General features: G+C 47.9%; 1 protein-coding gene across 1 annotated transcript in view; it reads right to left on the bottom strand.

Moving 5' to 3' along the window:
* The window catches only part of FAM171A1 (family with sequence similarity 171 member A1), a 123,283-nt gene that overhangs the window by 43,974 nt on the left and 63,691 nt on the right, over positions 1 to 15,618 (bottom strand). Inside the window, 2 exon segments of the mRNA XM_027594751.2 lie at positions 5,605 to 5,697; positions 15,326 to 15,553. Coding sequence (XP_027450552.2) covers positions 5,605 to 5,697; positions 15,326 to 15,553 — 321 coding nt within the window.

The raw sequence follows: 15,618 nt of genomic DNA, 5'->3' as shown, positions 1-15,618 counted from the left end.
TGGGTGCGTGCTGTGGAAGGAGACTGGATTTTCTCCTAGGGCACGGGGCGGGGGGCGGGGGAGTGAAAGAACTGGAGCTCTGCTCCCAGAAGATTCCTCTGGCAGTTTAGTGCAAGGTGTACTGGAAAGGGGACACAAGAGGTGGGAAGTCTGGTCAATCTCACGCCCAGCTCCAATCCAAACTCAAAGACTAGAGGCAAGTACGCCAGCTGGGGGCTGCTGCATGGTCCGAGGGGAGAGTGACCAGGGCCTGAATCAGGGCACAGGCCTGGCAATGCAAGTGGGCAACAGAAACAAGGCAAGTGTGCGCAAGCACGGGAACATCATGTAAAATTACTCAGGATATAAGGCCTGGGCCCTGGAACGCTATTTGACTGATAGAGCACAAGGAGAGATGAAGGTCATGCACAACTGGTACATGGGGAGAAGGTGACGGCTTACCGAGGGCATGTAACACGATGTGGAGATCCTTCAAGAAGCCCCTCAGAGTCACCAGGGGAGACAATGAGGTCTCAGGGGTGGAGTGGGCAGTGACGAGGAGGTCTGGCAGGCATGGTGGGATAAAGTGTGGTTACAGCATGGGCTCCGTAGGCTGCAGTGTGAGCCCTTGTCAAAAACAGCTTGATAGGGTCAGTGCCGCTCCCAGGGACAGGGGGACTGAGAAGGGGTCACACATGTGGGTGCAGTGGAGGTCAAAGGTGCCTGGGAAGGAGAAGAGGAGAGGTCTACAACGGGAACTGTGGGGACTAAGAAGTATGCGTGGAGGGGGCCGGGCTGCAGAAAGCCTGCCCGAGGGAAACCATGTATACAAATACCGCAGTCTCCGCCCCTTCTTACCGACCCTCACCTTCCAGGTAACCACACAGCCACCGAGGCTCAGGGCCAGGGCGCTGTCCAGCAAAGAGTGTAAGCATTTGGGACTTTATTCTAGAGGGAAAGCTGCTGAAGAGCAGAAGCAAGGGGACTTGATTGCTGTAACTGGGTGAAGACTAGATTATAGGTTGGCGAGGGTGGGAACGAGACAGCCAATTAAAAACCTACTGCAACTCTCCGGGCCGGGGCCGGGGGTTGTGTCTTGGAACCGTGTGGTGCAACGCAGATAGAGAGAAGCAGCCCTGCCAGGGAGCCAGCTGTGAGGACAGAAGGGCCAGGGATAGTTCCTAGGGTTTGGCTTGACCCCTGAGGTACCATGTTTGTACTGTCTATGGAGATGGAGAATAAAACACAGCCAAAGTTCTGTGTGTATAAGTCAAGTCTGAGATGCCTATTAGACAGCCAAGTCGAAACGACAAAGAAGCAGCTAGCTGAGGGCCTCCCTCTTGGGGAGTCCAGGCTGGAGGTGAGAGACTGGGAGTTATCCATGTCCGGGGAGCATTAAGGCATGGGCCCATGATATCTTCTAGGGAGAGTCCTTGAAAGAAGAAATGTAGGCCCAGGACAGTCACCAGAGTGTCCAGAGAAGTGACCAAGAGAAAGAAAATCAAGGCATGATGTTATGGGAGTGAAGGGAGGAGAGTCTCGAGTCACCTCTGCAGGATGCTGCGGAGACGTCCAGGGAGATGCGGAGAGAAATGTCCTTGGGTTTGGCCACGTGGGGCTTGTAAGAGACTCCAACAAAGCAGTCGGTACGAAGAGCTGAGGCAGGGGAGGGCTTGCAGTGTGCCGAACAGGGAAAGGCAGGTGAGGAAGCAGGAAAGAAGGGCATGTAGACATCACAGGGACCCAGGGCAATGGCGAGAGCCGGGCATGGTCGTGGAAGCAACTGGCAGAGATGCACAACTGTAATATCTGTCCACCCCAGCATGGGAGAAAAAGGTGGGGCGGGAGCGAGAGGGAACACTGAAATCCCTGTGCAAGAGAAGAGATGGGGATGCAGAGCACAAAGAGAGGGACTGGCGTGTACTTGGACAGGGACACTCCTTCCAGCACAACAAGGAGCAGCAGGCGCGTCTGTGGACTTGCAGGTGGGCAAGTGAGGGCTCTCAGTTTCTCTGTGAAGTACGTAGCGACGTCATGAGCTAAGAGCGAGGATGTGAGTGTGGGTGTACAGTCAGGAGATCAAGAAGAGGGTGTCAAAGTCGTCTTGGAGACTCAGAAAACAAACGACCAGAAAGGGCCCCCGCCCTGCAGGGCTGATGCCCATTTGAGGCCTGTGGTCATGAACCAGCTGTGCAACCAGTCACTGCAATGTGAGGGTCAGTGCAGCCATGTGTGGCTGTGCTGGGGTGGCCATACGTGGCTCAGGTCAACCAGGCTCAGAAGTTACTGAGTCAGGCAAACGTGGCAGAGGGGGAGGGGAGCAATACTGCTGGAGGGGGAGTACTGCAAGGGGACAATGGCACTTCGACTGCAGAGGGAGGCAATCCTGTTGGCAAGGACACGGTGGGTCACGGCTCTGGAGCCCTCAGTGGTACGTGAGCTGTTATCACAGGTAAGAGGAGGGAATGTGGTGGCTGAGCTTGGAGGTGGTGCCTTTGCTGGAATGAGGAGGCCTAAGGCATGACTGCAGAAGTGGGTGGTCAGTCACCCAGCGGGGAGAGAAGCACCCCGGGAGTGGAACAGCAGCAGATGGCATCATCCGCGGGTATGCTAACGTTCCCAAGAAACAATCAGAGGAGCATCGTGAACCTGGGAACTAGGAGCTCATATCATGAGTCCAGGAGGAAAGGTGACCAAGACACTGGTGGTGAGTGGTCCAGCCAGCCTCCAAGGAGCTGCAAAGAGGCAAGTCATGTAAGCTCAGCCCCCACTTGAGAAGGCTGCAGGGAAGGCTGTGTGAACTCAGGGACATTTCAGACCAGGAAGGGGGGCAGTGCTCAGAGAAGAGGTGGAAGGGAGTGGCTGCAGCCATATCTGTGCCCAGAGGACACAGGGTGAGGGAGGGCTGGGGCAGGCAGGGGTGGGGGGGGTGGGGGGGCTCTCCTGGACAATGTCGTTTCTGGTCTGTATCCTGCAGCCTGGCCTGTCTCCATTTATAAAGGCCCACGGGCAGGTCCACACTGCAGAAGCCCAGCTGGCTTCTTGAGAACGTTCTACCAAAGATGCTGGTGGACCAACATCTTGGGGAAAGAATGGGCAATTCAGAGAAAGCAGAAGAAAACTGGAACAAAGAATGAGAATAGCCAGCAAGAGAGGAGATGAGGACTAACTCTGAGGAAAGGGTGGGGAAAGAGCCAGTTAAGAGGAACACTTAGAACGCTGTGTAACATATGGCAGGTGGTCCGTTTTTTACTTTTATTTTTATTTATTTATTTTTAAAAGACTTATTTATTTACTTGAGAGAGAGTGAAAGAGTGCACATGAGCGGGGGGAGGAGCAGAAAGCGAGGGAGAAGCGAGCTCCCCGCCGCGCAGGGAGCCCGACACGGGGCTCGATCCCAGCACCCAGCACCGGGAGCGTGACCTGGGCTGAAGGCAGACGCCCAACTGACTGAGCCACCCAGGTGCCCCGTGGTGAGTTTTTTTAAACAAAAAATCAAAACATTCGAGGCTGTGAAAGAAAACAGTGGGTCCTAAGGCATATCTAAAAAGAAGATGCTGTGACATGTGGGTCACACTCCCTGTTTAATTGCTTTGTGTCAGTCCCCCTGCCACGTGGACACACAGCACAGCAACAACAACCCCAGTCAGAAGCAGCAGAGTCCGGACCAGGCTGGGTCTGAGTTGCTGGCAGGCTGCACAGGCTCCTTTCCTCAGGAAATGCGAAGTAGGTCTCAAACTCCAAAGCCACAAGGAGTCTGGTCCAGGGGATTTGTCACTCTCATTTGCTATTTGAAGAGCTGCAGTCAGCTCTAAATTAGACTCTGATTATCCTAACCTATGCCATGACATAAATGGGTGAGGACAGCCTATCTGTATCAAGGACATTCATCGCCACCATTCAACTCTTGCTATTATTTTCCACTGGGTTAAATTCTGATAAAGACCAAAATTCCGATAAAGATCATTTTGGTCTTTATTGGAATTTAGTCCAGTCGAAATGTGAACAAGACACTAAAGATTCCTCTCTTAGTGAAGAACACGAGAAGGAAGTACAATCGTTCCCTCATTTCAAGAAAACCATCGTCACACTCCATGTTCACTGCAGCATTATTTAGAAGAGCCAAGACGTGGACACACCTAAGTGTCCATCAATGGATAAACGGATACAGAAAATGTGATGTACGATGGAAGGTTACTCAGCCATAAAAAAGAAGGAAATCCTGCCATTTGTGACAATATGGTTGAACCTGGAGGACATTAAGCTAAGTGAAATAAGCCAGACAGAGAAAGACAGGTACTGCATGATCTCACTTATATGTGCAATCTGAAACAAACTGAACTCATAGAAACAGAACAGACTGGTGGTTGCCAGAGGTGGGGGAGTGGGGTGGGGGAAGTGGGTGAAGGGGCTTAAAAGGCACAAACTTCTAGTTATAACTAAGTCCTGGGGATATAATGTACAGCATGGTGATATAGTTTAATACTGTATTGTATATTTGAAAGTTGCTAAGAGAGTAGGTCTTGAAAGTTCTCATCACAAGAAGAAAAACTTGTAGCTATGTGGGGTGAGGGATGTTAACTGGCCTTACTGTGGCAATCATTTTGCAATATACACATATATCCAATCATTATGTTGTATGCCTAAAAGGAATACGATGTTATATGTTAATTATATGGCTGGGTATTCACCTCTGCACGTTCCCCACAGCCACTCAACAAAAAAAGAATGAATGAATTCACCTCATTTGCAAATGGCACAAGAATGTGGTTAGGTAGAGAATGATACTTATCGAATGGTATTAAAATGAAGTAAATAAAAAATTAATCTGATGGAACATTAAAAGCCTGGAAAGATCGCTCTCTGGCCCATGATTTAGATGAAAGAAACAGATCTTGGCACAAATACGTTTGACATAAGTATTATTCCCAATTCTAACTCCACCACCAGCTCAGAGAAATCCCTTAAGCTTTCTGTACTAGTGTCTCCACAGGAGAAATGAGGTGTGAGGTCACATTTATGCACATCACTGTATGTATGTCAGATGGGTTAAGAAAATGAGGGACAAGAGAGAGAAAAGACCCCACTTGGAAGTCTACAAATCTTCTCTTTTTTTAAGGGGGGGGGTATTTTGTTTTGTTGTGTTAAAAAACACATACCATTTAATTTACCATCTCAATCATTTTTAAGTGTACAGTATAGTAGTGTTGGGTACGTTATTGTGCAACAGATCTCTAGATCCTTTCGTTGTACAAAACTGAAACTCTAACCCCTTGAATACTTATGAACCTTTGCTCATGAGGCTCAGGTGGGGTCCTTCACGAGGTAAATATCCTCAACTTTGGAGAAGAGAGAGATGTGGTATGGGCAGAGTGGTGGCGGTCCCTTCTTTTCTCTCACGCACTTAAAGGCTGGCCCTAAAGAAACAAGATCACAGGCAGTGGATGGTTTAACCAAGAATTCAAGTGTGTTTGCGCACTCACACGGACAACACACGTTGTGTTCAGCTCTGGGTAAATTCATTGCCATCACCGTCTGATAAGAAGCTGTCTCTCCTAAGATCTTAGTAGACAGTAGACAGTAACAAAAGTTACTGTCACTTCTCTTTTTCAATATTCAACATACCTTGGAATCCTGAGACTATTTGGACAACATCTTCATACACCATTAGAGTGGCAGATCGTTCTGGAAGCAGGCCCAGGCTCAGTGAAGAAAATACTGCAGAAACAAAAATGGACATAAGGGAATTCTGAAATTTAAATCAAAATGCCCACCTTGATTTTGGGGGCACACTGCATTCTTTGTATTGTCTGATTTCAAATCAATCAACAATACTGATTTTTAGTATGTGACATAATAAGATATGTAATATTATTTGGTGTCTGACCCTGGTTCCTGACACAGAGCGCCTAACTCCCTTGTAGTTTCCTGGGTGTTAGGAGGATTTTTTTGTTCTAATGAGGCGACTGGGTGGGCTCCTGGATGGGGGCTGGTCACCAGAAAGTTGTAAGTAGAAGCTTGGAACTTTCAGCCCCACCCCTCCACCTCCAGGGAGGAGAGAGGGGTGAGAGATTAAATTCATAATCAATCTTGCCTCCATGATGAAACCTCCATGAAAATTCCAGAAGTACAGGGTTTGGGGAGTTTCCAGATTGGTGAATGCATCTATGTGCTGGGGGGTGGGACACCTCAAATCCCAGAGACAGAAGCTGCCGTGTTCAGGACCCTTCCAGACCTCGTCTGTGTATCTCCTCCTCTGGCTGTTCATCTGTATCCTTTATGATATCCCTTATAATAAGTTGGCAAATTTAAATAAATGTTTCCCCGAGTTCTTGAGCCACTATAGCAAATTACTGAACCTGAGAAAGGGTCGTAGGCACCCCTGATTTGGAGCCAGTTGCCCGAAGCACAGGTGGTGACACACTGGGAGTTATGTGTGAGTGGGGGGGGGGGGTGGCAGTCTCGTGGGACTGAGCCCTTCACCTGGGGGTCTGTGCTGACTCTGGGTAATGCTACTGTAGGACACCCCATTGGTGTCCAGAGAATTAGAGAATTGGTTGGTTTGAGAAAAAGCCCCATTCATTTGTGTCAGGAGTGTTGTGAGTAGAGAGAAAGGAAACATTTTTCATTTAAGTCTGATTAGCAAGACTTTCTGGATGCTACAAGAATCCCACAATCTCTCGTATAACAACTGCTCACGCTCTAACAATCGACTAGTTTTTATTTGCCTAGAAGTTTTTAGTAAAGTATCTGAGTCTCTTCACATTAGGAATATACTACACATTATATGAATGTAAAATATATAAAGTTAGATATTAATGTTAAAAAAAGACTTTAAAAACATGTGCTCAGGGTAACAAATGCCACATGACAGAAGAACATGCCCCCGTATTCTGGAAACTAATAAGATGACAGCAGTCGTGTTTTTAAAATTCTTGCTTAAGAACCTAGACTTTCTTTTTTAAAGATTTATTTATTTATTTGAGAGAGCGAGAATGAGAGAGAGAGAGTACATGAGAGGGGGGAGGGTCAGAGGGAGAAGCAGGCGCCTTGCTGAGCAGGGAGCCTGATGTGGGACTCGACCCCGGGACTCCGGGATCATGACCTGAGCCGAAGGCAGTTGCTTAACCAACTGAACTCTCTCTCTCTCATCCTCGCTCTCTCAAATAAATAAATAAATCTTAAAAAAAAAAAAAAGAACCTAGACTTTCAACTAAAAAATTCACAAAGCCTGCATGTTTCTGAGGAGAACATGAATAAAAGAAAAAACAAATAAATGTATTATGGAAAAATAATGCTAAGGTCACTGAACCCTTAGTAACATGTCAGACATTATTCTAAGTGCTTTAAATTTGGTGATTTATTTAAATCTCAAAACAACTCTATGGCGGCGCCTGGGTGGCGCGGTCGGCTAACCCTTCAACTCTTGGTTTTGGCCCAGGTCATGATCTCAGGGTCGTGGGATGGAGCCTCCCTGTTGGACTCCGTGCTCAAGAGTCTGCTTGAGAGTCTTTCTCTCCCTCTTTGCTCCTCCCTCTGCTCACGCATGTGTGTGCACGAGGCATGCCACGCTCTCTCAAATAAGTAAATAAATCTTAAAAAAAAAATCCAACTCTATGAAACAGATATTATTAACTTGTCCATTTGACAGGTAAGGAAACAGGCTTATAGGTAAGGAATTAACTTGTGCAAGATCCCACAGCTGGTAAATACTGGAGCTAGGACTTAACTCTGCAGTCTGTTCTCAACTGCTATGCTACACAGACTCAAATTCAAAGACCGGGCTTTATCCAGTCCAAGTTTAAAGATGAGGAAAGCAAGGTCTAGAGAGGTAAACTGACTTTCTGGGAAAATATCGGGGACCAGAAATACCAAGTGCTAAGAATATCTGTTAGGACTCCTGGGTCTTAATAGTGCCCGGAGGGGACCAGTGAGCTGGCCTTGGACATGACCTCTCTTTTCCTATCCCCTCTCCAGTCAACTTACGGAGCTGCCATTATATACAAGGCCCAGTGCTCGAGGTGTGGAACAAATCAGTGCTGGAGGCAATCTGCGCCTGCGAGGTTCTAATTAGAAGGGGCCTGGGGCACACAAGTGGAAGGTGGTCATTGCCATGAGCAACACAAGAATGCACCTCGGTGCTGTGGAAATAATCTGGTGGTTCCTCAAAATATATCACACACAGAGTTACCATCTGATCCAACAATTCCACTTTTAGGTAGAGACCCAAGAGAACTGAGAATGTATATTCACACAGTAACTTATAAGTCAATGTTCATGGCAAAAAATGGAAACAACCCAATATCCACCAACCAATAAGCAGATAAAATGAGGTCCATCCATACAATGGAACATCATTCATTCATAAAAAAGGAAAAAATACTGATTCAGGCTATAATACGGATGCACCATGAAAATGCTACACAAAGTAAAAGATGCCAGACACAGAAGGCTCCATATTACAGAATTCCATTTATCTGCAATGTTCAGAATAGGCCAACCACAGAGACAGAGAGGAGATCGGTGGTTGCCAGGGCCTGGGGGTCATGGGGGGTTCAGAAAATATTCTGGAATTAGTTAGTGGTGATGGTTGTAAAATTTTGTGAACTGCACGCTTCAAAATGGTGAACTTAATGGCATATGAATTATAATTTTAAATACAAAAACAAAAACAAAAAGAATAAGAAAAAAAAAGACTTCATCTTTGGAGTACAAAGTTGGGAGAAAAGTCACTTCAGGTTGGGGGAGGGAGGATCAGGGAATGCGTGTGAACCAGGATTAAAGCAGGGAGACCTACCTTGGATAAATCCTTCGTAACCGCTTCAAAGGGACACTTAACCTTCTTTAACAATGATCCCTTCACCCAACAGCACTGGGTCCCCAGTGGCCCAGAAGAAAGGGTCACTGTAGTGATGCTGCCTTCACAAACGCCCTGTCCCATCAGAGAGCTCACACACATCCTAAGTGGCACTTCCCGGGCCCTGAACAGTTCTGTGCCGACTGCTGTGGGGGACTCTGAGCTCTGAAGTCACCTGTGATCAGTCTCTCGAGATGTGTGTGACCACCGCAGGGTGTTCTGTGAACATCTCTAACCGAAAACATTTGGTACTTCCATACATAAGGCGTCTGCTCTAGCAGACGTTCTAAAGCCTTTTATCCTGGAGAGAAAAATGACCTCTCATGATGAGTGGGCTGAGAGGCACCACAGGGGCTTCCCGGAGCAGGAGAGAAGGGACTGAATGCCCCAGGGGGTGGGAGGGGGGCGCAGAGAGACCCCGGACCCCCATCACAGGGGGGATGCTGGCTGATGTCTGGAGGTTCTTGTCCTTCCAGGCAGATGTTTGTGTTTTGGTAAGTAGAGAGAAAGGAATGTCGAACTCCACCTGCAAGAATCAGGAAGACTACACGGAGCAGCAAACAGCCAGGCTGGGCATGGAACACCCAAGACAAACTCGCCAAGAGAGCATCGGTCAAGGAGTAACCGTGCAGACAAACAGAGTGGGTGACATGTCAGCTTCATCAAGAGAACAACAAATTGCCCAGGCGTCTAGACCATGAGATACATAAGGTAGAAGGGACTAGGGAAGGAAGGTCTAAACTTTATCCTGGGGACACTGAAGCCCTTCAGGCAGACGTGTAACATAATTATATATATATATGTAGGTACATATTTTTAAGACACGGATGCTCACTGAATATAGAAGGTGGTTTGAAGGGGCAGACGGACTGAGCTGGAGGCGGCTGCAATAGGCCTGGTAGAGCGATAACTATGGAGATGGGCCTAATTAAGAGGTGGACTTACAGTCTTTCGTTGATGGACTGCATTTTCCATAAGTGAATTTGTTTTACCTGTTTGCCAAGGGTAAAGGGTACTCTCCTTATGCTGGGCATCCCCCTCTCCAATCTACACCCCCTTCCTTGAAAGGGCAAAACCAACACATTCTCCAAGAAGGACTGTCAAGGATGAAAAAAGAAATCCATTCCAAAATCTCTGAAGAATGCCAACAAAACCGTGTGCGCCCGCGTAGAAAAGAAAGCATTTTCTAGTTTCGAATTCTCACCACATTTTAGGAGAGGCTCCCAGCTTTTCTCTGTTCCTTATCCAGTTATCTGTAGTACCAACAGTATTTTCTTGACCTCCAAAAGCAAGCATGGAAACAATAGTTTACTCTGCCTTTTATAATAGGCAAGTCCAAGGTTTGGTCACCTTTTCTGTCAGATTCTAGTTAAGAGTATCTTGATTATATTAACAAGGCAAACAGAAAAATAATCAAAGGCATGGGTGGATCCTTGAAAATTAGTCAGTCTAATTAATTTAGTTTTAGAAATGAGAAATGTGGGCTTGGAAAGCCATGATGGGCCCCCGTGTGGGGGGCAGCTGGGGGCGGGTGGGGCGAGAACCCAGGGGTCTTCATGCCTCGTCCCAAACCCTTCCAATTAAACCACATCGTTTCCATTTTTTGACTCATTTAAGAAAACGGCTATTATGGAAATGGTTGCTTTTTCTCAAATGATCATGTTAACAAAGTCAAAACAAATGTAATTACAGTACACTGAACCCTCATTATTTGTGGATTCAGTGTTTGCGAATGCACCTCCTTGCTAAAATTCATTTGTGACCCCACAGTCAATCCTTATGATGCTTTATATGAGCAAGTACAGAGCGGTCAAAAATTTGAGGCCCGGATGCACATGTTTCCAGCTGAGGTCAAACAAGGCGACGCTCTGCCTTTTCCTTTCAGCTCGCATACTGTAAGTGCCAGGTTTTTCACATTCCTGTGCTTCTTTTTGGTGATTTCGCTGTTTAAAATGGCCCCCAGGCCCAGGGCTGCCATTCCTAACTGCAGGAAGGCTGGGAGGTGCTTATGGGAAAAACATATGTTAGATAAGCCTTGTTCAACCAGGAGTTATGGAGCTGTTGGCCATGAGTTCCATGTTCATGAACCAGCAGTATATTATTAAATCAAGTGTCTTTTTTTTTTTTACAAGCTTTTTAAATTTATTTATTTGAGAGAGAGAGCACAAACAGGGGGAGGAACAGAGGGAGAGGGAGAAGCAGACTCCCCACTGAGCAGGGAGCCCGATGCAGGCTCCATCCCAGATCTCCCAGGACCCCGAGATCATGACCTGAGCCGAAGGCAGACACTTAAATGGTTGAGCCACCCAGGTGCCCCTAAATCATGCGTCTTTAAACACCCCAAAACACACATAAACCAAGGTGATATATTGCTTGGCTGATGAAAATGTTATGACAGGAAGCTCCGAGGACCCTAATCCTGAATTTCCCCTGAAAGCCATGGCTCAGTATTGACTACCCCAGGGGTGCATGGCGACTTTATAGAATATACTGATAGTTTGTGCAGGGGCTCTCCCAGCAAAGGTGGAGTTGTGGTGTCTGGCTACCATTTAAGCTTCCCTGGGTTGTTTCCAGTGATTTCTCAGTGTGAAAAATGGAGGCGGTCAAACATTTTCTTCATATATAACCTAATAAAGATCATCTTCCTATTTTGTGGGCTGAGGATTCCGTCCCAGATCTGCCCCCCCATGCTTTGGTGAGTTCATGGTTTTGAACCCAACAATGCTAATGAGTTCATGGTTCTGATCTCAACAATACTAATGACCCCCAAACCACACTTCTACCTCCAAACGCCTTGAGCCCTCAAATCACTTCAAACTACAGGCTAAACACACTTGTGTCCCAGAGGCAGCTTAAAACCAGTGTCCCCTCCACTAAACTCATCATCAATGATGACCCCCAACACTCATTCCTGCCCTCCCATCCCCCACCTCTGCTAGCACCTGCATCCCCCTCTGCCTGAGCCCTGAGCACAGGGGAATGGGGAAGCAGAAGGGGGCTTCTTTTAACCCACTGCATCAACTGAGTCAACTTTAGGGAACCATGAAGTGGTGGGTCTCCCAACCCTATTGACCATCTGTTCCATCCGCTCTATCACCAGCTAGAAACCCGAGATTCAACTTACATTTCTTCTGTTTTGTCCTTTCCCTTAAGGCTCTGTCACCTGTTCTCAGAGACATTCTGCATTTTGTCTGCTAAACATTTCTCATGGTTTATCCCCTTTTCTCTAAGATTTTTCCAAAAGATCTCCTCAGTTGTACCTATATCAAATCCACTTTCCATAGTTCACAAAGCAGTGGTCTCCAACTTTAGTGAATGCTTTTATCCATAAGTGGAGCGTGTGTGTGTGTGTTGTGTGTGGGGGGGAGGTCGTTGTTAAATTGCAGACTTCTGGATCAATCCCCAGACTGAAAGGATGAGTCCTGGAATCTGTGTGTTTTTTTACAAGCACCTCTTTTCTTTTTTTTAAGATTTATTTATTTATTTGAGAGAGGGAGAGAGAGCATGCAAACACAGGGGGTGGGGTGCAGGGTGTAAGGACAGAGAGAGAAACTTTAGCAGACTTCCACAGTCAGTGCAGAGACTGATGCGGGCCTCGATCCCAGGACCCTGAGATCACGGCCCGAGCTGAAACCAAGAGTCAGATGGTTAACTGACTGTGCCACCCAAGTGCCCCTTACAAAGCACCTTCTAATGCTAATATCTATTCATCCTCCAGACACAGCTCCCCTCCCACCTCCTCCAGGAAGCCTTTATTCCCTCACCTAGGCTGAACCTTCCTGCTCCAGCATCCCCTATGCATATATATGCATGAACATACCCATTAGACGGGAATGGCTTTGGTGGCTGACTACATAACTCCCGAACTAAGTTACAAACTCCCCAGGGGTAAGCTCTGTGTCTCTACATCTCTATTCTTAGTGGCCAGGGCAGTGCCTGGCACATAATAGGTACTTAATAAATGTAAATAGAACTAAAGAGAATTTTGTGAATGAGGGTAGATGCCAGGGCTTTATGAGGCAGGCATAGCCACACTTGGCTCCCATGTGTCCCCAGAGGCAGCGGGGACCCTGATGGAGTGTGTGTCTAGTGGTGCAGTGGCACAGAGCTGAACACTGACACTGGTATTTTGCCAGCCACTCTGCTATTTATTGAGCCCCTACTGTGCTTTAGGCACTGAAAGGTCATTTACGTATGTTAACTGCTTTGCAATCAGAACAACTCTACCAGGTGGTATGAGCTCCATTCTACAGAGATTGGCAAGGGAGCTAGAGGGGCTCAAGCACAGATTGGGTGCCAGAACCAGTCAGCCTGTTTCCAAACTCCACCCTGGCAGCATCTCCCTCCAGCCCTCAGCACCTCCTTGTGCCTAATCTTGGTGCTAACAGATAATGTGGTCCAGGTGCTAGCGGGAGCCAGAGGTGAGGGGACAGAAGGGGGGCCACGTCCAACTCTCCACCTACCACATCCCAAGCAGAATCTGTGTCAGGCACCATGCTTGCCCCTGTGGGAGACCAGCACTGTGAAGGGGTGAATGGTGACTTAATCCTGTGATTCACAGTAAGAAATATGTCTCTGGTCTTGGTCCTGTTTCTAGACCACAGCTCCTAAACCCATGGCATTTCCTAAGTGATAAGTGCCATAAAGGTGACTTGTATTACTCATAACATGTCTCTTTCGATGTGGGTTTAGCTAATGAGGTGACTTTTGGAAAGCTCCTAGATGACCTACGGGTGGCGGCTGGTTGGCAGGAGAACCAACCAAGTTGGAACTTTCAGCCTCACTCCCTTGACCATGGGGAGGGGAGAGGGGCTGGAGGTCCAGTCAATCACCAGTGGCCAATGAGTTCATCAGTCCTGATTATGTCGTGAAGCCTCCATACAAACCCAACAGGATGAGGTTAGAGAGCTTTCTGGGTAGCTGTACACACGGAGGTGCCGGGAGGGTGGTACGCCCAGAGAAGGCGTGGAGGTGCTGCGCCCCTTCCTTACACCCCTTGCCTATACGATCTCCTCCATCGGGCTGTTCCTTCAATACCTTTGTAACGAACCAGTGTTTTAGTAAGTAAACTGTGTTCAAAACAAAAACCAAAAAAACCCACAGGCCCAACACGGCGTCACTGAGGCCAAATCACCAAACTGGAACTTAATACCTCACCTAACCTAAATACAGTTTTAACTGGGTCAGTCAGGAATTTTTTTGATCAGCATCGATGAGGTAATCTGTCACACGGGCCCTCTCCACTCCCCCTCAAAAGAAGATGAGGTGAGCCACCTGATAAGATCCCTGCCCTTCCCCCTAAGGAAAAGTGACCTTGCCTGAAACAATCCTTTCTTTTCTTTTGCTAGTAATTCCTCACCCCACCTTCCTTCCTACAAAATCTTCCCTTTAGTGCATCTCCTTGAAGCTCCCCTCTACTTTTGAGATGGATGCTGCCTGATTTACGAATCACTTAAATAAAGCCAAACAGACTTCAAATTTACTTGGTTGACTTTTGTTTTTTAACGACTGTTTCCCTGAGTTCTGAGAGCCACTGTGGCCACCGAGTCGAACCTGAGGAGGAGGTTGGGGGACCTCTGATTTATAGCCCGTGGGTCAGAAGCCCAGGGGACAACGTGGACTTGTGATTGGTGTCTGACGAGGGGTGGGGGCAGTCATGTGGGACTGAGCCCTTCACCTGTGGGATCCGATGCTGTCTCCAGGTGGACAGTGGATAGCGTCAGTACGGAGTTAAAATGTAGGGCACCCAGCTGGTGTCCGAGAATCTGAGAACTGCTTGGGAAAATACCGAGCACGTTGGGTGATCAGAAGTGCCGGAAGTGAGGAAGAGTATTGAGGAAACACACAGGAGTGGGTTTTCCCTTAGCAGGTAAGAAGGGGGAAAGAGAGACAGAGTCCCCATCCCCCCCTGCCTCTTTGGCCAGTGTTCTGTCAGGCCCCGTGAAGCAGAACAAGGAAGCTCCGTTCCAGAGCACTGCCCCAATGCCATCCTACCAGTTGGAATCAAAAAGGTACAAAGGAGGATGCTGGGGAAATGGGCAGAAACTCTAAGGCTTTTGATTCTGTTGTGTGTGTACACTGAGGGAGAGCCCCCACCTGCTTCATACAGAACCCCACCTATCCTTCCCATAAGAAGCCCCCAAAAGTAGGGGCGCCTGACTGGCTCAGTCGGTGGAGTGTCAGCCTTCAACTCAGGTCGTGATCCCGGGGTCCTGGGATTGAGCCCCGTATTGGGCTCCCTGCTTCCCGGGGAGCCTACTTCTCCCTCTGCCTGCCGCTCCCCCAGCTTGTGCACTTGTTCTCCCTCTCTCTCTCTCTGACAAATAAATAATAAAATCTCAAAAAAAAAGTCCCCCAAAAGTAAAGCAGAGACTAAACCCCTATTTTTCTGATCGCCTGCCTTCCACTCTCAAAATCGCTTCTGTGCCTGACTCCAGCACTAGCCTGGACCGTGAGCTCTGCTCTAGGGAAAGGTTAAGACGGCCTTACCGGGTAATCGGATTGGCTTCCACGGGGCAGAGTTTGGCACGTAGGCATGCTTCGTGGCGGTGACGATCAGCTGACTGCCCAGCTTATATGGGAACTTGATGAAGGCAACGCCATCTGTCCCCGAGGTGCCGGAAGCGATGGACACCTGGTTGGTGAATATCTCGATGAGCGCATCTGGGACGGGCTGGTGGGTGCTGGCGTCGCTGATGTGGACCTTCAGGGTCACCTCTGGAGTGAGGAAAAAGCAACAAAGAACAACTGCTATTACCTGGCCCACCTCAACAACAATTCTG

Source organism: Zalophus californianus, chromosome 9, assembly GCF_009762305.2.
Source record: "Zalophus californianus isolate mZalCal1 chromosome 9, mZalCal1.pri.v2, whole genome shotgun sequence".
In the NCBI taxonomy this organism is placed as follows: Eukaryota; Metazoa; Chordata; class Mammalia; order Carnivora; family Otariidae; genus Zalophus; species Zalophus californianus.
Note: the sequence above shows the minus strand (reverse complement) of the source record. Positions and strands in the feature narration are given on the sequence as shown.